The sequence below is a fragment of the Aulonocara stuartgranti genome (assembly GCF_965226115.1).
Source record: "Aulonocara stuartgranti genome assembly, chromosome: 14".
NCBI classification, from domain to species: domain Eukaryota; kingdom Metazoa; phylum Chordata; class Actinopteri; order Cichliformes; family Cichlidae; genus Aulonocara; species Aulonocara stuartgranti.
In genome coordinates this window covers 7,474,459-7,496,855 of record NC_138950.1, presented here as the reverse complement: position 1 = coordinate 7,496,855, position 22,397 = coordinate 7,474,459, and the positions used below count along the sequence as shown (strand labels likewise).

General features: G+C 36.6%; 1 protein-coding gene across 6 annotated transcripts in view; it reads right to left on the bottom strand.

Annotated features, from left to right (window-relative positions):
- cntn5 (contactin 5) overlaps positions 1 to 22,397 on the bottom strand; it is a 114,980-nt gene that overhangs the window by 64,325 nt on the left and 28,258 nt on the right. For all 6 annotated transcript variants that reach the window (XM_082503530.1, XM_082503532.1, XM_082503535.1 and 3 more), the window contains 2 exons: positions 17,138 to 17,255; positions 2,716 to 2,922 (listed from right to left, as the gene is read on the bottom strand). In XM_082503530.1, coding sequence (XP_082359656.1) covers positions 2,716 to 2,922; positions 17,138 to 17,192 — 262 coding nt within the window. In that variant the 5' untranslated portion in view covers positions 17,193 to 17,255. The remainder of the gene's footprint in view (positions 1 to 2,715; positions 2,923 to 17,137; positions 17,256 to 22,397) is intronic.

Here is a 22,397-nt window from a genome sequence, read left to right as displayed (position 1 = left end):
CTTGCTGCAAATGCTGGATGAAGAATGAGATGCCATCCCACGGCAGTGTGGTACTATGCTGGTCACTAGCATGAGGATGAAAGGCCAGGCTTTTGCAGCTGTGCATGGTTGTTCCAGATGCTACCAAGGTACCTGCTTGTTAAATTAATACATTTGTTGAATGTCAATTTGTCTAAAGTTTTTCATGGGTGCAACCCACATACTCAATTAAGGAGAAATAAACAGGCTCCAGACTTCCCTCAATTTTCAAGGCTTCTGGGAAAGAATCTGCGCTTCAAGGACAATTTTTTCCTCAATTATTTGACACAATTTAATGACATTTATATGAAAAGAAACCTGACAACCTGAGTAAATACAAAATTCTGTTCTGACAACATTGTATTTTATTCTATTGTATATAGTATCTTATTCTATTGTGTACAGTATCGTATTCTTATTCTCTTATCTTATTCAAACGTTTTTGCTACTGTAACTTTGTACTCTCCACTTTCTGCTGTAAGATAACAAATTTTCCACATGTGGGACTAATAAAAGTTATCTTATCTTTTAATTGCTGATTTAACTTACTAAGGGAAAAAGTAACTACCCTGCTTGTTAAATAATTAATTAACTGTGATTAAACACTTTTTAAATGCATTTATTTTTATTTAGGGGCAGCATGGTGATGCTGTAGCTAACACTGTTGTCTCACAGGAAGAATGTCCTGTGTTCGAATCCACCATCTGGCTGGAGCCTTTCAGTGTGTTTGTATGTTCTCCCTGTGTCTGTGTGGGTTCCCTCTGAGGCTTCTAGTCACACTCCAAAGACAGCCTCCTGGATAGGTTGCTAGTGCATCACAGGTTTAACAAAGAAACAGACATGAGACAGATGGCTACTCGTGCTCATATTTACACCTACAGCCAATCTAGGAATCCCAATTAACTTAACAGCCAAATGCTTGATTGCACGTTTGCTGCCAATGGTGGCACAACCAGTTATTAGGTTTAGGGGGCAATGACTTTTGCCAGGTAGATTTGGATAGCTTTTTTCTATTTTCAATTAAAATCGATATATTTTTTTTTACACTCGGTATCTTAGTCTAATAGGAGAATCTGTTTGATGTGTCTAAAACATTTAAGTATGACAAATATGCAAACAAATTACTAATCAGGAATGGGACAATTACTTCTTCACAGCAATACTGAAGAGCTGTTCAACCAACATGTTTGTGATAATTTGAAAACACTTGAGAGTTGGATAAAAAAAAAAACCCCATATCATTCTTTAAGTGCATTTGTATTTGTTTATGTGTTTGTCTGTAGAAAATACAAACACATACACAAGCATATGTGTCATTCAACTTCGAGTGTCATGGCCATCTGTCAGTCATAGAGTCAAAAAACGCAATACCCCCTTCAATCCACCAACGGTACATTACTTGTTGGCATCCATTTTATCCACTGAACATCAATCCGGTGCAATGGTATAATGGTCCTGTCAACACTGACAGTGGAGAGGCATTACCTTCACCTTGGTTATATAGATGTAAGTCATTTTATGGCTACCTAGTGATAATGCTGTCAGAAAGTAAAAAAGGCAGAAAGATAGGCAGAAAGGAATAGACAAGCGCCTGGAACAGAAAAGAAGGTAACAAAGGAAACAAAAAATGAAAAAAAAAGGATAGATATTATAATTTTATGCCTGCTTCTAATATGACTCACTTTATTAGGAACTACTGATCCGGTTTGACAATAGAGAAACTGCTTCAGATTTCCATTAATGAGCCTTCCAGATGCAATAAGCATGATGTAATTAATCACATCAAAGCATCAATGTGTCATTAGATCCTCAAGACTTATTAATTCTTGAAATCAGGACACTAAGTGACCCATGTAAATTTATGATGTTGTGTTTCCATTGTGCATTTTGGGTATTACATCTTGTCTTTGACATAGCTATCCATTATTTCTTTCTATGCTGGCAGAAGCACAGTGAGCACAATATTGCAATGATCCCACTTCAATTTTACAAAGGGCATGACCCTGGTCTCCCCGGAGAATGCGGTGATAACGGATAGGTACAATTCATTTCCAGACCAAACCTAAACAGAGAGAAACATATAAAGTCTAACCTAATATGGCAAACTCTTGCCAGAGTGCAGACATAGCAGAGTGCATTCACACCAATTACTTTTGGAGGAGCTCAGTCAAACTCTGGAGTGCCTTCCCTTTTGGTTAGGCTCATTTTGGCAGGTGAGAACACTGTCATCTGAACTTCACAATTCAGGTCTCACTCCTGTATAGGGTGACTTGAAAGTAGTTGACCCCGACTGAGAATGTAATCCAGAACTAACAACAGAAAATAGCGTGAAAAAGTGGTGCTCTCTACTTATAAGGAGTTAGAAGCTGACATTGATAGCTAGTAAGACATACTATGCCATAAAAGAAAAAACATACTCAGCTTTCTCTTCCTACTTTGCTAAACAATGTATACTATAAAGTGTAAATTAAGTCAAAAGGGATCCAAATATTAAGTATCCATGGATAAAATGGGAGATGACTTCTATGCAGCAAAACAATTGTCCAAATTCTCCCATTAATAAGCTTTTGTGTTTATATATATGTATCCCTGTTGAAACATTTGCTTGTATATATGCAAGTATGAACGCAAACTCTAACAAATCAAAAACTTTTGAGAGAAAACAAACTGAGATTTTGACTGCTCCATTAGTTTTACCTTCGCTTCTATAGTCCTCCTGAGAGCTATGCAGACTCAGGGCTGACAGGGGGTGACTGGAGAAAGCAGGCCAGTCAGGAGTCACCAGCCCACTGCTGTAGTGTTGAGGTCTGCCACGTGAGTTGACCACTGAAGAAGAGCTGTCTGGCTTCATTCGTAATACTGCTGCATATGATATAGGCCGTGCTGCAACAGCTCTTGCAAAATCTGGGGGGGAAAAAATGTGGAACACAGTTTAAGGATAAATAATTTATGTTCAGGATGTTAACTGAAACTGAAGTTAAATTTGTCAACAATAACAACAAATTCAGTTTTAGTGGATATTTGTTGCAGCAAGTCGATGTCCAAATTGAAAGAACAAATTATGAAAGCACTAACCTTTTTAATAAATAACAAAGAGAAAAGTACTCCAGTGTAGTGTATAGTATAAAACTCAGCAGCAAAACAACTCTAGTCAGTTTTCATTCTGCAAGGAATAGAATAATTTGGAGCAAACTAGTGCTTACAAACGAGGCATAGCACACAGGCAAAAATAAAGGAGAAAGCAGGTGTGTCGTAAAACTCAGACAGTGAAATAAACAGAAAAAAACAACTTACAATGTCTAAAAAATGCATAGAAATGATATAGTTGATCTAATTTCTGAGTAAAATTGTAACCACAAGGTCTAAGAGATTTGTGTAAGATTAAATATCTGTCTGTTAAAGTCCCAATATCCACCTAATATAAAAGTCATTTTCAAAATCACTACCACAGTACCTGTTAAAAAGGTGTGAAATTACCCATAAAGATTCTAATTTCTTTTTTAAACATTTTTTTTATTCTACAATTTTAATCTAGGAGTCTGTTTTCCCATTTGCCTCTCATACAGTCTGTTTTTTGTTTTTTTTTGGAGCATCTGCTGCGTAGCACCATTTGATGTACTGACTGAAAAGGCACTTATGATGCCTTAGGTGAAAACATGCAGTTCTTAAAAGGAACCACAGACACACTGCATATTCTGGAGATTACTGTCATCAAAGTCTCAAATTGAATAAAATGGTAAGTGTAACAGAACAGGAGAGAAACAGATTCCTTTAAAGTCAAAGAGACCGTGGAGGTTCAGAATAATATCCTCTCTGAAAAAAGATGTCGAGGCTGTCACTAGTCATCGCTGTCACCATAAATGTCTGCAGCATATTTCTGAAGAATTCAGTCCACTTTTTTAATGGTATTGTTCCAATTCGTTTTACTTTTGTGATACTATTAATATAACTCAAGAAAACATAAACAATTAGTGTATTTTTCTGCTTGAAATTTAATCCTCGTTTCACACGTTTCAAAGCAACTGCACGATACAGCTAAGGAATAGCTAAAATTATTGGTACTATGGAACCAATCCTGTGCAAATATATGGCTCAAACTAAAATGCATAAGACTATAATCTTAAAGCTCAAGAAGAACTTAATCAGATATCTGCAAAGAAGGGTGGGAGTTTCTTACCCTACATGATAAAGTGCTGTGAAAGAACTGAACAAAACTGAGAAATAATTATGTGTCCTTGGGGACTTGTCAGCTGCAAAAAAAGAAAAGAAAAAAAAAGCAATCTACAAATGGAGAGCAGGCAATTACAGTATTACATATTCTGCTGAGAAACAGGATATGGAACTCCATTTGAAATTAAAGATACTGTGAGTTTGAACATTGAAAAGCAAAGCAATTAGTAGATGGTTGGTAGTCAGTTAAACCATTTATCCTGCCAAAAATCAGCTTAGTTTGTGGTATAAATCATATTCTCACTGCTGATGCCTGCAACAGTACCTTTCAGTACTTCATTAAATGTGCCTTTAACACCTGGAAAGGTACAAATCGTATTAACTTGAGAGAGAATTCCAAAATAAAATTTTAGCTACTTTTTAGAGCCTCAGTAATACGGCTTAATGGCATTGTAATAATGCAATGCATTTATATTAGCACTGTTTGTAATGTTCAACATAAATATTTTAAATGCAGTATTTGTTAAAAAGCGCTCCTGTTATGACGTTATTTTTGTGCTGCTATTCTGAGTGCACATAAAAAGACTTTGCAAATGCAAGTGTTGCATTTTGAGGAGAAAATTATTTTGAGCGAAGAAAAGTTTAATTTGAGCGAACAAAATTCTGCTGCGTACAAGAAATGTATTAGTGTAGCTAAACCTATTTTTGGTTAGTATGTTATTTGTTTTAAAAATGTATAATTTTTAAGCCCATTGTTGGTTTTAATCTAGCTTAAAGCAAACCACTCCACTGGATTTGGCTACATTTTGGACAGTGCTTCCGGAATAGAGTAGCTAGTGAGCTGATTGGAGAACAAAACAGCTAATCACAATCTTCGCATCCAAGTCTGTGAATGGTTGGTTTTGTGGAACATTTATAATGTGTACAGAAAGAGTTGAGCGTGTAGGGTGCAGAGATGTTGAGCAACACACTGAGAGCAGGTCCGCAGATATCTGTCAGCACACAGAGCAGAAATCTGAGCAAGAGCAAATGCAACAACTGAGCGAGAGGGGCTGTTATTGTGTGTGTATATGGATAATAGCAAACACTGAAATACATTTCTTGCACGCAGCAATGAATTTTGTTTGCTCAAATTAAGCTTTTCTTTGCTCAAAATAATTTTCTCCTCAAAATGCAACATTTGCACTTGCAATTTTTTTTAAATGTGCGCCCAGAATAGAGGCACAAAAATAATGCCATATCCTGTCATCCCATGCATTACCTGCATGGGAGGAGCATGGTCCCCCATCAGAGTCCAGTGGGGGTCAGGAGCGCTACTACAGGGTCCCATACCTACCATCCTAGATTTTGTATACCCAAATCCAGTGGAATTTGCATGGTTGAGGATGGCCCAGGAAAATATTCTCCCAGCAGATGCAACAAAACGCTTCAGTTTCCAGATATTATTGGATCACCTTAAGCTGCTTATTGCCGACTCCTGTAGCAACTTTAGGTTCCCTTATACCAACACAATGGATGCCCTCAACCAGCAGTATGGATAGCTGACCCGTCAGCGTATTGCAGAGTTAATGGACAGGCAACTTCTCATATCAGGAGATACCAAGACCTTCAGGATATTTGGTCTAAAGGTACGATTACTGGTCAGCATGCTTTCACAGTTACGGAGGGAAGGAATTGTAGAGATGGAATGTGGGTCTCATGTGTCAAGGCTGCTTGAGAAACTGACCCATGGTATTAGGTGTAGTTTCCAGCAGTGACACATTCACCCTCAGAAAAATGAGCTTTGAAAACCCAGTTGTTACCACACAGACGAGGGCCCTCAGTCACGAGAGATGCTCTCTTTGTGACAGGCTACTAGTAACAAAGTGCCTAAAGATATGATTTAAATTTCATTTTTTGCTAAGTTATCTATAATGTGTAGACACAAAAGTGTCTCATCCTTAGAGTTAGGGGCCTTCAAGGATTCACAGGTCAGTGCCAATAAATCTATGAAAATGGTCAGGTCAGTGTATTTTAAATCCAATCATTGGAAACGGGTGAAAAACTTTGAAAGCGCTTGAAGACAATTGCTCGAGACCACTTTAAAAATATAGCAAAGAAGTTTGACTCTTTAGTAGACAAAATATATAGACATGAGGTGTACTTTTGCACAGTATTGTAGTTACTTATGTATGAGATGATGGGTATGCAGCCTGGCAACATGACCCTGTAGGCCTGGTGTAGGGTAAAGAAACCCTGGAGAAAAACTAGAAAGATCTGTCATGCCCTGCAATGAACATTTAGAGTCACACAGAAATACAGAGTGAGTCACACAAAGTTCTGCTTATGATCGTGTTTGTCACACTGATTTTTTTTTTGCAATTCAAGCAGAGCTCAGAACATAATATATAACTGAATTTTTTATAACTGAGCTGAGGCCAAGCTATCAGAAGCAGACTGGTGTTAAGCATATTTGATGCAAAAATGTATAAAGCAACTTAGTATCTTTGACTGACAGCTAAGATGTAATGGTTGAAAGAAGCTGAATGATTACAAGGAAACAGCTTGTAATAAAACAGGTTGATCTGTTAAAAGATGACATCTGCAATGACTTCATTTAGTCAAGATTTAAAATACTGTCAGGACATACAGCTAATTTCTCTCGCTAAACAGGACATCTCCACGTAAACATGCCGTATCTCATCAATGCCATTTGGCATACTTCCTGCAGTGGAAATAAATAATAATGTTACTAGATTCATCAGACTTTAAAGGTGATAAATAATAATGACTACAACACTATGAATGTGCATATATAGAAACGGATGTATCATTTTGTAACCAAACCACAGCACCTAAAATCAGAATCAAATCATTAGGATACCTGAGAGAGTACAAAACTATGAGGGGTAATTTTTACCAAAGGACTAGTGAATCAAATAAAAGCTTACCCCAAGAGTATTAACACAAGCCTTTGATGCAAATTCAGACTGGGCCGGAACGATAAAAAATAGCCCAGAAGTGTTTTTCACAGTACAAAATGAGTCATTCTTATTGGGAGCATGGGATTTTAAAATACTCATGAGCTTGAGCAACATTATGGTTTCATTTAATATATAACATACTGTAGCTATTGTAGGACTATTACAATTCTGACACACTCAGATATGATAATCTAGTGTTTTTTAAATATTAAGGTCTAAGTAGCTTTCATTTTTTTGACATTGTATTATACTTGATGTACCTAAGTGTCCCTAAAGTAATAAACCAGTAAGACAGTCATAACTCCTGACAGTCAGGTTGATACAAGCTAAAGAAACTGGTTACTAGGTATTTTTTGAAGGATTTTCTGAAAAACTTTTGGATTGGTGGCTTTGTGAATTTGTGCTATCCCGTGTGCGACTTTTGTTAAATCAACGGCATAAGCTACTGTGTAGCTAAATAACTGTAACACAGTAATTTCCTAACCGTTGGAATAAATAAAGCATTTTTTATATCCTATCTTGTCTTGCCCTTTGTGAAACAATATAATACTTGTCATTGCTTTTATAGGTCTAATTGTATTATTAATTGTTTTAATAGCTTTTACAATACATATATAGACTTAGCACGTGAATTATACTTCTGCGTCAGATCTACATCGTAACTTTCGCCATAACGGGAACCCCATTTTAACCCAATGCCACAACCTTCTGTGTAACTTGGAGTGCATCTCCCGAGAAATGTCTGTATGTACTACTAGTTTGGCTGAGGCATACCACAATGACTTTGAATGTCATGGAAGGTTGCAGTGTAGGGATAAAAGGAGTTTCTGGTTACATGATTTAGGTAACCTGAGTTGGGATGTACATATTTCCTGCAGAAGACTAAATCAAGCATTAGACTGTTACACACTGAATGCACTGTGAAAAAAAAACCAAACGAATTTCCAAATCGAAAGTTGCCGTGTAACGTATGTAGACACTGAACGTGTTGCATTTTTGTGATGAATTAGTCATCAAAAAAATGCATTATGAAAAAAATTACGTCAACATAGAGGCATGATGAGCTGGTTCTGATTTCTCTTAACAATAAAACTAAGAAACTGAGATTCTGGTTCATCCAATTCTCACGAGAAGGCAGCAGTAGGGAGAATTTCGTAGTTTGATCCAGGAGTTGAAACTGTATCATGCTTTTGTACATACTGCATGATGTAAGTAGGGCAGTTTGAGGTCTTGTTGGCAGGGCTGAGATCACATCTGAAAAGGCAGAGAAATCATTTCAGAGAGCCGATTGACCCGGATCAGCATCTCGCTGTGTCTGACGTGAAAGACTAATATTTTACTATTTCCACCTCATTGTGTGTTCACTGCACATCTACAGAAATTCAGTGATCTGATTTGTCCGATCTGTTTAGTCAGATCCCCCCAAAAATCTAAAAAAAATCAGAAAAATTGAGCTTGATTTAAAAAAAAAATGTTGCAAATTTGTCCAGTTAAATTACATGGTTGGTGTGAATGGTTGCATTAAGAGTAGATGAGTAAGAAAAATATTTTCAACTCATGAAATATTGGCATGGATTTTATGCATCTGGTGTTTAGAGAAGAAGCAGCGATGAAGCCTTTTTCTCCTTCATATCAGTAAACTAGTTCTAAGTCACACATGAACAGCTTAGTTTCACCCATTATGGATGAGTAATGCAGACACACCTGAGTTTAGTACATAGTCGTTGCTCATTATGCCAGGGGTTCAAGATGGTACAATAAAATACTGTGAATTACTAACACAGCTTTACCACTTAATGCAATAGTAAAAGTGCAGTGCCTGTAAAGTACATAACAACAGTGGTGATTAAGCTACTGTCATTTCAATGAATTTATATTGTAACAGCCATCCAAATATTATTTATTGTTTCCACTGACTTCATAAAAAAGATATACACTCACAAGCCACTCTTTAGGTATTATATTATATATAAAAGGTGCTGAAACATTCCTATGAGATTTTAGTCCATATCAACATGATAGCATAATGCAGTTAATGCAGATTTGTTTGCTGTACTCCTATGGTGTGAAACTCCTATTCAACCACATCTAACAAGGTGCTATTACATATATTGTCATTCTCAGATTACTTGAGCTTTGGGGCATGCTGCTTTATCCTTCAGGAAACAGCCATCAGAGCATGAGTACATTGTAGTTATAAAGGGATGCACATGGTCAGCAACAACACTCAGGTAGGCTGTGGGATATAAATGATGCTCAGTTTGTACAAAGGGGCCTAAAGTATACCAAAAAAATATACTCACTACAGCACCATCACCAGCCTGAAGTGTTGACACACGGCGGAATGGATCTGTGTTTTTATGTTTTTTATGCCACATTGTGACCCTACCATCCAAATACCGCAGCAGAAATTGAGACTCATCAGACCGGGAAACATTTTATCAATCTTGAATTGTCACATTTTGGTGGTTCCTTATGAACTGTGGCCTCAGTTTTCTGTTCTTGGCTGAGTGGCACCCAGTGCAGTCTTCTCCTCCTATAGCTGATCTGCTCTACAGTCATTGCTTCAAGGTAGGATGTGTTGTGCATTCAAAAATGATCTTCTGCATATCTTGGACAACAAGTTGTTATTTGAGTTACTGTTGCCTCCTGTCAGCTTGAAGCAGTGTAGCCCTTTTTGTCTGACCTCTGGCACCACCAAGGAAATTTTAACAAGAAAAAAGCAGAGCCTATAAACAGATATCTTGATGCTGCTACTAAAATAAAACTATACATATTTGATTTTAACAGAGACATGCATGCTCCCTGGCTTGTTTGAAAAAACTATGCAAAATTATACACTGGCATCCTAGGTACCAGACAAGCAGACAAACAAAAAGTTACTATTATAAGAAACATAACATAACGTTAAAGGGATGTTGTACAAACTGCATGTATGCTTTAATTGACATAATATGTGGTGGAGGTTATAAAACGTATCACTGTCTTTTCTCAGGAAAAATAGCATTCCTAAATCCTGACAAACACAGCAGTCAGACAAATAACTTTTTTTATTTGTTTGACTGCTGAAGCCAACGGGCACTTGCACTTGTCAGCTGTCACCTTCATCTGATAAAAGCAATGACCCTTGCAGATCCTGCTGATCCCTATCTTTCAGTGGGTGCAAAATCAGTCACACTCATTGTTGCTGAAAGGCCTGCACTTGCTGTATTTCAGGGAGCTCCAGAGCAATGCCATCGGTGATCGTTTCAGGTCTTAACACCACCTTCATGATAACATCAACAAAGGAGGCAACAGCCATTCTATACTTGAACAAAGAACAAAAAGTCAAACATTCCTGTTACCTTGTCTTTATTATGACGTGTGTTTTAAACTACTAGACTGTACGTTTACTTTAATGGAGATCACCTTTCTGTAATAAGCTACTCTAAATTATTATGCAGTGTGCCTACAAAGGACACGTACATGGATTTGAGACAAGGGACTTAACATGCAAACAAAACAACAACAGAGGTGAAGGTGAGGCTAAAGGAGGATGACACGTTTCGAGTTAACAGAGGTGAGATCTGGAGAAACAAACACTGGGGAAACACTGAAAACCTATCCACTTGTATTAGGCCGTTGGGCTGACACTGTGCAGGGCACAATATGCGAGTCTTGTGGGGCTTTGTCGGCAGCCTCTGGACAATGGTGTGAAAAATTAATTAGAATAACATACAGTAAGTAGGTGAGACATTCGTGGGTGCTCAAGTAGATGGACATGATTAGGCATAGCCTGTAAGATTAATGAAGACCTTCACAGGAAGATTATATTGACTGAAGCTGATTATGCTTGAGACCATTTATTCAGTGGAATATCATTACAGATAGAACAATCCATACATCATATGCAACCTCACTTCACCTCATATCACAGTGGACTACTTACTAAAACCCAGTCTTTTTTCATGATCCTTGGCGTACGGTGGGGATTGTATGAGTTGCTTCAACCTTGCCACAGTAACAATGAAACCGCAATGGTACTGTATGATTTATGGTATTAATGTGTCATACCTCCTGATGGCAAGTGTGGGAGTAAATTCAGTATGCTGCTTGTACTTGTTCCTTTTTTTTCTTAACATAAAATTCATATTGAAGATGCATAATAATCGGACAAAAAAAAAAAAGTCAGAGGTTATACGTTTTCTTTATCCTGATGGTTGGACCAAAAATAGACTCCACTGTCATGCATTTGCAGAACTTAAAATGCAGACTCTGTAGACAATCGAACAAACTGGAAACACTTTTATTCAAACTGATGGAAAATCCCAAAATCCAAATAGCAAGGTTCATATAGGACTCGACAATTTGGGCAGGGATGACACAAGGAGCAAAAACAGACACTGTGAAAGGGAAAGACACCATTATTTAAATATATATATATATATATACACATATACACATATATATATATACACATATACACATATATATATATATACACATATATATATACACATATATGTGTATGTATATGTATATATATATATATATATATATATATATATATATATATATATATATATATATATATATATATATATATATATATACACACACATACAAGAGGGCAATTAGGGGAAGTGAACACAGCTGGTGTAATGAGACAGAGGTGGAAATGAAATGAAATACAAAGCACAAGAGACAGTGAAAATAGAAGAGGAATTAACAAATAGGAAACACAAGTAAGTTAAAAACCACTTGTTCAAGGTGTGATGGTGAAGTCCAACATGTTGAAATTAATTAATCTTGAAACATTTTAAACTGATCAAATAATGTACAGGAAACACAGGAACATGACATCCACATTCCTTGTATTCAACACGGTTTAAATGTACCAGGTTAGCACAGGTTTGTGATTACTGATGACTGCTTTTCCTGTACACTGACTAACAGACCATGACTTTTGGATTATTGGAATGCTAGGCTAGTGGGAGATGCAGTTATGGAATGGGGGTGTCACTTTTTATAACAACTCCATATTTTAAAGTTTATTTTTCAAGGTATACAATTACAGCAATATATATTCATTGCATGGTCCGGCTCTGTGTACTGCATGCAAATACTCATTCGTTTCCCCACACACAGCCATATTTCTGTCATTTGACTCTTTTGCCCTTGGTGAAAATTACTTCATGCATCACTTATACGGCACTACACATCTATATTCCCTGCAACCCACTTTTAATATTGAGATACCTCTGAGTTAACCAAGGAAAAGCTGAATTACCATTCCACACTTAACACTCCAAGAAATATTATATTTCAATCACTGGTGGACTGAGGTGGGAAAAAAAAGAAAAAAAATGGCCCCAGACATTATGCCTGCCCAACCCACTTTGTTAGTGCCCTCTCCCTTCTATGTCATAGAAGGGGACCCTTCTATGACAACGAAGAGAGGCACAGGGGAAAGTAAAATAGAATGGAGCAACTACTGTCTTCAAACTGAGTATTTTCTGTTCTCATGGAGAACAGTGGGTCAAAAATCCATTATACAAACCATTGTGTCAAAAGTATTATACTAGACAAAGACAGCATCACACCCGTGGGAACAGCTGCTCACGGCTCCTACTGCTGATAATATTGAAAACCAGTTTGAAGTGTGGCACTCTTACTAAAATGTGACACGTCTCTGATAGTTGTGAGTACTAAAAGCACACTTAGTTCACAGTGCTGTTCTGACTAAAATGGAGAACTCTCTCTCTCATATATATATATATATATATATATATATATATATATATATATATATATATATATTATTACAACATTAGTCAAATACGTGTTGTATAAATTGAACAGCTCTTCCTCAGAGTCCACATATGGAAGATTCAACTTCAACGTCATTATGACCCAAACTATTTGTGGTATCACAGTTTTCAGGCAACAACAATTTGCAACAAATTTGCAACAATTGGACTCTATTCATTTCAGTTACCTTCAAGACAAAAATTAGTGTTAATGTATGGATGAATGATGCATTCAAGTCCCTTGAAAAGTTTGGCTGAAGAAGAATGAAGGCAAACAAATTTAAAAACTTGTCATTGTCAAGCAACAATATCTGCCCCAAATATTTGGAAAAGGGTATTCTGAGTTAAAGCTCTGTCCTCCTGGAGTCCTCAACTAAATGGAGCTGGTCTCACAAACTGAATTTGTGATTTTTAGGATGTTATTCAGGTTGCAAAACAATGTCTTGACTCAATATTACTACCCCCATATTTTGGCTCAAGACAATGTGTTTACTGGTTTATGCTTTACAGATGCTATAATTCATACATTTTGGCTGTTTTTGTATTTTTCTCTATTGGCATATGTGTTTTGTGTAATTTAGATGTTTTGTTGTGTGTGTGTGCGTGCGTGCACTACTACTCTGTTGATGGTATTGCTGTCTATTGTAGCCTGTACACACATGCAAAAGACAATTTAATCTAAAGTCATATCATGCTGTTAAATAAAGGTTAAAGAAAATGAAAAATATGCACATGCATAACAGTAGGTGTCTTATTTTTAGATTTTTATGCAATCATGAAATACTTTTGTTTACACTGTGATAAATCTCCTGGCATTGTCATTCAACTAAATCACACAAGAATGAAACAAAGACTGCATTTCCTGTATCCAATTTTCAGCTGAATTGCATAGATATGTTCAGTGAATACTGCAGCCATCAGTGTAGGGGAATTGATGACATTCTTTGTATTTCCTTCTTTCTATGTCACTATATGTGTAGTGCAAAAAATACCAAGTTAAAAATAATATAGCAAAAATATACAGCATTTAAATACTTGAGTTTGTTGTACATAACAGTATATGTGAACATATGTTCACCTATATTCCAGAAGGAGAAACAACCTTGCATTCTTTTTTTTCTGAAAGGAAGCTAGTTTACAAAGCAGGAAGACAACAGAAGTCATTGTAGTAGTACTGAGATGAGACACCCATAATGAGCAAGCAGAGCAAATTCTGTCAACTGTACACATCTAAGGAACCAGGAAACCAAATCCTGAGATCAAAAATCAATGGACAGAATTGGCTCAACTGAACCAAATTAACTACACAAGCCGCTAAGTCCCTGTCCATAAACTTGATAAACTGTTGAAGTCTTGACAAACAGAAAAAGAATTACTGAAAACTCTTCTCTTTTCCACAGTAACTTCCTGTCAGCTAATTTTAAAAAGTCCAAGTCACAGTTACTTAATAGTGGAATTTCTGTTAGTATTGATATCTTCTTACCACCTTCATACATACACCAATACCTTGTAGTATTGCTTTCATTGGGAATTGGTGCCAAATGTACTACTACTACTGTAAGATTCGGTTCATTGTTAAGTCCCATAGTAGACCTTAGTGAACCAGAGTCTGTTGACTCTCCAACCAGTTTTCCTATTTCTCTATTCATGTTTGAAAAATCAGAATCTTCTATAGCAACCGTGGCCTGTTCTGTTATCGCACATAAAGCAAAGAGACACCCACATAGAGACACACAAGCCATTTATGAGAAATTTCTTAAGTGCTCATGTTGGGCTGAAAAGCTTTCAATAGTCACTGCACTTTGCAGTGATTCTTCTTGTGAATTTAAAATACTTTTTTTTTTTTAAAAGGGAGAATAAACTCTTACATTTCTTCATGCCTTTAGGGCACATTAAAAAGCTATACAGAAATTAGAAAACAGGAACTCACTATAATTATCCTCCTTCACACTTTGTGATGGACAGTGGTCAGCACTGTCAGTGATGGTCAGCTGTCAAATGCTACCAAACATGAGTGTTCCACAGTTTGTTAAACAACTCCTTTTATATTTATGCTTCTATTTGTGTATCATAAAGCTCTACTGAGACCATTGCTTTCAAAGGTTTTAAATAGGACTCAAAAGTATTGTAAAAGCATTGCATTTAAAAGTTGAAAATTGGACACTTTGTGACGAAAAACAGCTTGATTAAAAACTAACTCAAAATTGTCAGTCATCAGCTTTACCATCTCCTTCACACATTCCCACGCGCTCCATGCATTGCTTTTACAAAATCCCTGGGGAAGCAATGATTACAGTTTACAGACAGCAGTTCAAAATGCTTATGATTAGACTACATCAAACCTTATGGTGCATTTGAAATACAAGCTCAGGCCTGTCAGCTGATGGAGTTCAAGCTCAAATTACCACTGGAGGCTTGTTAGGCAGCTTCCCTGCTAATACCAGTAGCAGAGGTTTGGGAGCCCACACTTTGGCTTTCTTGAACAGTATACAGTAGTTGCTGGGATGTTAACATTTTCAAATTGTGGTAAATGTCTGGTTTGCTGTAATGTTAACGCAGCACTGTGAATAATTGGCATTCTGTGGTACAAACTGTACTGTCTACAAAAAACCATGTGTAATAGATTTATGTCAATATATAAAATAAAATATATTCACAATCTAATGAATGCAAAACAGTGGGTCACAATCAAAGGTATAAAAGAAATTTCCTATGTGACAGTCCCAAGAAACGAATTTTAATGTTAAATTTTTTTATTGAATAATAATTCAAGCGTTTTTTTCCCCCCACAGAATTATGTTTAGTGCTCCTATGCAAATACTTAAATTGCCAAGTACCCTGTGAAAAATCATTAACTAAGAAATATAATCAGTCCAAGACAGTGGAGTGGGAGTCTGTCTGACCACAAGATTAAAGGCTCTCTGGAGAGGGAGCTGAGTGATATCAAGGACCATCACAGAGGCAACTTGTCCAGCCAGCCCGTTGGTGGGAAAATGAGAGGAAGTGGGTTGGAGCTAGACATTTTTGAATTTGTCACCAAATTGACCATTAATATATCTGAGTGGCCCACCCTAAATTCTGTCTGTGGCAAATGTGGGCTAACAACACACAATACTGAATCAGGAATAGTTGCCTGAACAACAATGGTTGTTTTATACAGGATGAGCTATTTTCATTCGAACCATAAAATGAGAAAAGTGAAAAGAAAGATTTGTGGGTTTTTTTCTTTGTTGCTTCATGTCACTTCTATACAAGTTAAATAATTTTTTTAGCAGCTAAAAATAAATTATATCTCACTTTGTTACTTTGTAAGGTTGTAATGTACAATACTGCTCTACAGCAGCATACCTAACTTTAAAAAATATGCCCACAATTTATTCAGAAGCAAACAGCCTCAAGAGACAATGTTTAAAACTCAAGAAACAGTTGTTTCCATTTATTATTATGGTTTAACAGGCAGACCAGTGAGGTCAGTGCAGCTTCTCTGACTTCCATAAATGAAGCTCAGAGAAAGGCCCAGAGTGCACAAACCCTTCTCTGGTGGGTTGAAAGAACTGTTAAAAGGGCAGAATCCATTAGACCGGCAAATCCATGTTCTAGACTGACTGAGGGAGTCGCTTGATCCGTAACTTGAAATTTTGCGCTCACTGCTAAACACACTAGTGAAGATGTAGCATGGGAAGATAATGGATAGCAGACAGATAAAGCGGAGCACTGGTATGTTGAAACTAATTACTACTAAGCCAGTTAAGCCTGCCTGATACTTTAAAGGTAATTGGATATACATTCATGTTACGTAAATTTACTTTTATTCTTTCTTTATTAATTAGGTAGAAAGGTATGTATAAAATAAAACTTGGTAATGAGTAATTACTTTGTACAGCAGCCACAGAAGGTGTGCAAAGGTGTTCCCAATTTTATCTCCTTTAGAAACCAAGAAGAACCTGGCACATAAATTCTTGGATTTAAATACAAAACGTGTCTTTTTAAAGATGTGAAAGTGAAAAAAATATCCCCGATATTTGACACCGATAAATGAATGAATAAATAAATTCTCCTACATGTGGCACATTTATCCCCGGCAAGTTATCATTTTAGATATTACTGTATCATTTTCTTTTTGTAATATTAATACTTTAAATTATTCTGTACATATTTTCTAAATAGTCTCTGAACACTAGCTCTTGAATTTCTTACCTGAAAGGCCACTGATGACAGACAGGAGGAGGAATGGTTTCCATGGTGACCCCATACTTGTTGAAGAGGTCCCTTCTGCAAGAATGTTAGCAGGTCTGCTTCTTCATTAAAGCTGCGCCTACAAACATTAGGAAACAAATCAGTTGGTGGGAGGATGTACCTCTGTTTATCACATACAACCAGAAGAACCCTGTAGAACACAACAGCTGTCAATCAAAAATCCCTGTGAAAATCTCACTGAATAGAGCGTGCATTTATTTTCTTATCACATGATCACAGGGATGTTTCACACCACACAATCTGGACTTCAGGGGGGTTACACATGACAAGATTGCTCCCACTCCATAATTTCATGCAAAATTTATACAGTGGGCAAGACTACTATCCCATCCTGGGCTCTTCACACCCTCTCTAATTGCATGCAGTCTATCACGGCTATTAAATTCCCATTATACCACAGAACTGCTGTACATCTTGTACTGAGAAAAATCCAACATGCATCATGTAATCAGATAGTGACTGACACCAACTTGGCTACTGAAGTGACAAATGCATGCTGCAGTTACACAGTGTGAATAGTTTGTGAATAGCAACAAAATCCTTGAAATTTCACGATAAAGAATGTTTTGCAGCTACAATATATAAAGGACTCTTTGAAAGCACTACGTTCGCCTTTTGCTTAACTTTTTTGCTTAACGCTTAAAAGGAGCGTGTTTTATAAGTCTGTAATTATTTTCAGCTGTATTTAGAGAAAAGAGGCTTTTTTGTTAACTAAACAAACCTTATAAACCAATTCTTATACACAAAATTCAACGACCAGCTAAACCTATTTTAAGCTTCAAACTAAAATACACAATAATATGTGAATAGTAATAACTGTGTCATCTGCAGGTGATTTAACACTAGATTCTCCACAAACAGGTGACGCAACACAGCAGAGAGCTGACCATCATCCAGCGCTTTGCCCCAGCTGCGTTGTGAACAGCTCCCTGCACCAACTTTTCATGGCACTATGATATCATCACATCTAGCCAGGATTATGACTTACAGGCATTGAGTCATAATTCCACAGATGGTAGCTTCGCACCATTGGCTTCTCATCCAAGCACATCCACTTAACGTCTGAACCAGCGGTTCCTCTCGTACTGAGCGTTTTACTACTCCAAAACACATCATCAGTAGAGTAAATCTGACCTACCTTAAGACGGTAAAAGCCCAAGCTCACCTTTCTCTTTTCAGTGGGTGAATATTCAAAAAATGGATTGATAATGCAGAGCAACTGGGGCTTTACTGCATTATCTGATGTGACACAATAATCGTTTAATCTCAGTTATCTTGTTTTTATAATTGTTGGAAGCCAAAGTGGTAATGTAGACTTGTTCAAACTTAATGATTGCTTTGCTTGATCTATTAAAAGATCATTCCCAGTGCATTTTTTAACAAATATAAACATAAAAAATAAAATAATAAAAATAAAATAAAAATAAAAATACTGGAGTATGTTTCATTCCTGCACAAATGTCCTTTTTTCCATTCAGTACCATCAGTTATAAGTTAAGCATAAAACATGATCACAATAGCAAACACTAATAAAATATCCACTGCACCTCAACTTACGGATGAGTCTACAGTGCTAACAGGATATATATTGCATAATATACAGTTTTTGTGGGCCTGTGCTTTGAAAAGAATAAGGTTTGCTGACCTTGTTATTCATGCTCATTGTCAATAATCTCTATATTAAAAAGTGGTATTTCTCCAGTTATCTGACAGGAGTGCATTCATTTAAAATCTCTTTTTTTTATTTTGCTCTCTTCCACTTAAGATAAGATAAGATAGAACTTTATTAATCCCTCGGGTGGGTTCCTCTGGGAAATTCGATTTCCAAAAAAGCACAGCACCGACAGAAGTTACAGAGTTATACACACACACATATATAAATACAGAGACAATATAAATAAAATATACGAAGGGGATAAATAGAATAAATAGGAATAAAAATAAAAATACAAGTGAATTGCACATTTCAAGTATTGAGTCTATTGCACCGTTGACTATTTACAAAAGTATTGCACAAAAGGTATTGTACAGTGAGGTGAAGAGGCACTACAGCTTAGTTGTTCCCTCCTTTGTCCTCCTGTTTCCCCTCCCTCTCCCCTCCACTTTTATCTCAGTGACAGTGTCTCTTATCTTTATTTAAGTCTGTGTCATTTAGATCATTAACACAGCTGCACAGACAGCTCTGAGGGTTGAGGGAAGCATGTCCAGATCCAGTAGGAGTTATGTCACATTCATTATTTATCCGTCCTTGTCTTTGCTTCACCTCATTCACTCCCCTGCAATGCACAATGCAGCAGCAGTACTGCTGGGTTAAATAATTAGTAACACAGAAATTAGGCTGTTATTTAGAGAGAGAAAGAGAGAAAAACATAAGGAAATGAAAGAGAAAGAAGAAAGCAAGGTAAACAGATTATTCTTACTTGTAATATATGCAGTTTTTTTTTGTCCTCAGCTTGTTCACTGCAAGCAATCAGCTATTTTCCCTATAAATAAGGCACCTGTAAAGTTTTCTTCTTTACAGGTGAAAAACAATGTCAAACTCAGACTCAAAATGAGGAATATGTTTTTATGTTCCTATTTCTTAGCCATTTCTTATTCCTTTCCATGCTTGGTAATATAAAAAAATAATAAATTAAAAAACTGATTGTATGCTGTCTAGACAGTTGTCTGCACAGGCTGTTGAAAATTTCTCTTCTTTTTGGAAAAAAAGTGTTCACCCTCCTTCACCTCTCTCTGACCTTTTGTGCGTCTCACATGAATACAAGGGAGTAAAAATAGATCATACAAAAGCAGCGTAAGAGAACATGAGCAGAAGGATTCTGCATACATTAAAACACAGAAAATCACCTAAGACAGCCAAGCAGTTTCTCTTCTTTCTTGAACACATGGGTCTGCTCATTGACACACAAACTCCTGGACACGCGTTGGACTGAACTACTCCCACATTACTCCCCAGGTGATAAGTGAAACCAGAAGTGTCTTTCTTTTTTGTGGATATTAGAGGAAAAAAAGATGATACTCTGTATCAGGTTGCCTTAGTAGCAGTCTTAAGTAAACTTCATATCCCACACCATTTCATACTGTTTACACTTACATTTGCAGGTAGTGTAATAAGACTATTTAAAATATAGCGCAGTAATTCTACTAGAAAAAGGTGCAGTGCCTTTGAATACTATTCATGCTATAGCTTGTCTGGTATGTGAGCCCAGAAACTGCTTCAGTTGTAGTGAGAGTCACTGAGGAGTAAAATTCACATCAGTCCACTGCACACTTAAGCTGATGAGAGACACTGGGTTGCTTTTCCTCAAACCTGTGTACTTTCAATAGGACAGCTTCTGCTGTCTGGGAATGGCTGGGACGTGTCTCTGGTCATTTTATCGCATGTTTTCAGTTGCAGTAGAAAACTGTTTACATTTTTTTTTAATTGCTTGTGTGAGTTGTTGTTCATTTGTCCTTAATAGAATTTAGTAGAGAAGAGCTAGCACGTCATCATGGCCTATTTTAAAAGATTTCTTAAAGCGCTGATGTCTTATGATGCAAACATAATATTGCTGTAGCGGGGTATTTGGTATGTTGTACCAGAGAAACTAAAGCGTATGAGTATATGAGAAGGACATTTTTATAAATGTCACAGTTTTAAATTCCAGCAGAGCGCATTTATCTAGGCTTAGACTCTGATTAGGCAGCTGTCTGATAGCACAATGAGTTTGAAGTGTAATCCTTCAATAAGTGGAATATAAGCTAAAATGTTTCTTGGTTCTGCTGTAAGTCAGATATAAATGGCTTATTCATATTTGCAGGACGAAATAAAGATCATCACTTTAGTTTAGGCATCAAAATATACTAATGAATGAATAGGGTTCTTTAAAGAAATCTAAAGTATTTAGCATCACCTGTGACCTGTGATTAACAGGAAGTGGAATGTCAATACATATATATATATTTTTTTGTCAGGTATTTGTCATTTTAAGAGATCACGGGTCCTTTTTGTATGTATCAAGTAAAGTGTGTTGGTAATTAGACAACCTAAGGTTTAACCAACTCAACTGCTCTGTGTTTCACGGAATTCTGCCAGACATGCCATTTGTTGAATCAGCTTTCATTTTCCAGTCAACCGTAAATTTCACATGGGAGAAAAACAATTTTAGATAGCCTTTGATTCCTTAATTTGACATTTTACTCAAAGATTTTATTTAGCCACTCTTATCATATGCTGAAGAATTCTAAGAGTTTGTATTTTACTAAAAGACAAATATTTTGTTTTCTACATAACAAAGTGATCTACAAAAAGAGTGAATATTCAGTACTCCACAGTAGCCTGCAACTTTTCATTTATATACGTTAGGGGGCTGTGGAGCTGAATCCTGCAACACTTCTGTCCAGCCGATCACAGCTTAGCTAGAGGAGCATTAATGAGGTGGTGCAGAGGTTACAACAATGTCCACTGACAGTCCTCATTGTGATGCTTCTACTTTGTGTTTTCACAAGACGAATTCCATTAAATATGCGCAGACATTGTTTGTCAGGCTGAGTCTGAACAACACCAGTCGCAAACATTGCCTGAAAACATTCCCCAGGTAGCTATATTCTCATTAACTGCTTATTGCAGGATATTGTGGAATTTTACACAATGAAGGACAAGCACATAATTTAGATGCTTCCGACAGCCTTCTAAAAATGGAATGAATTATGATGATTCAATTACAATGTAGCGTGACACTTATGTATTTTGACGGGACCTGTTGTTGTTGTATGCTTGTAGTTTTTTTGTCACCAGAAATATTAAGCCCCCCCTGAAATTCATCAATTTGTTATGGATTATTCAACAACTTGGACATGTTTATATTTTTGCTTGAAAACAATGATGTCTTGGATGTAACCTTTGTATTTTTTAACAAAGGTATCAGCACAACAAATATTGAGTCATTCAGGAAAATGAAAGCCATGATGGCAAATGTGCTACCACAGATATCCAGATTGTGGTTGTAATGATCATTTTCACGCTCCCTTGCCTCACCTTGTCACCTGTTTCAATTAGCATACATTTTGTGGATCAGGAAAGGTAAGTCTACCAAATGCTGAGACCAGAAATGTAATCAGTGCCACAATAGTATATTACAGCATTTGTCACTGATAGGAACACATTCAAATACACACACACACACACACACACACACACACACACACACACACACACGCA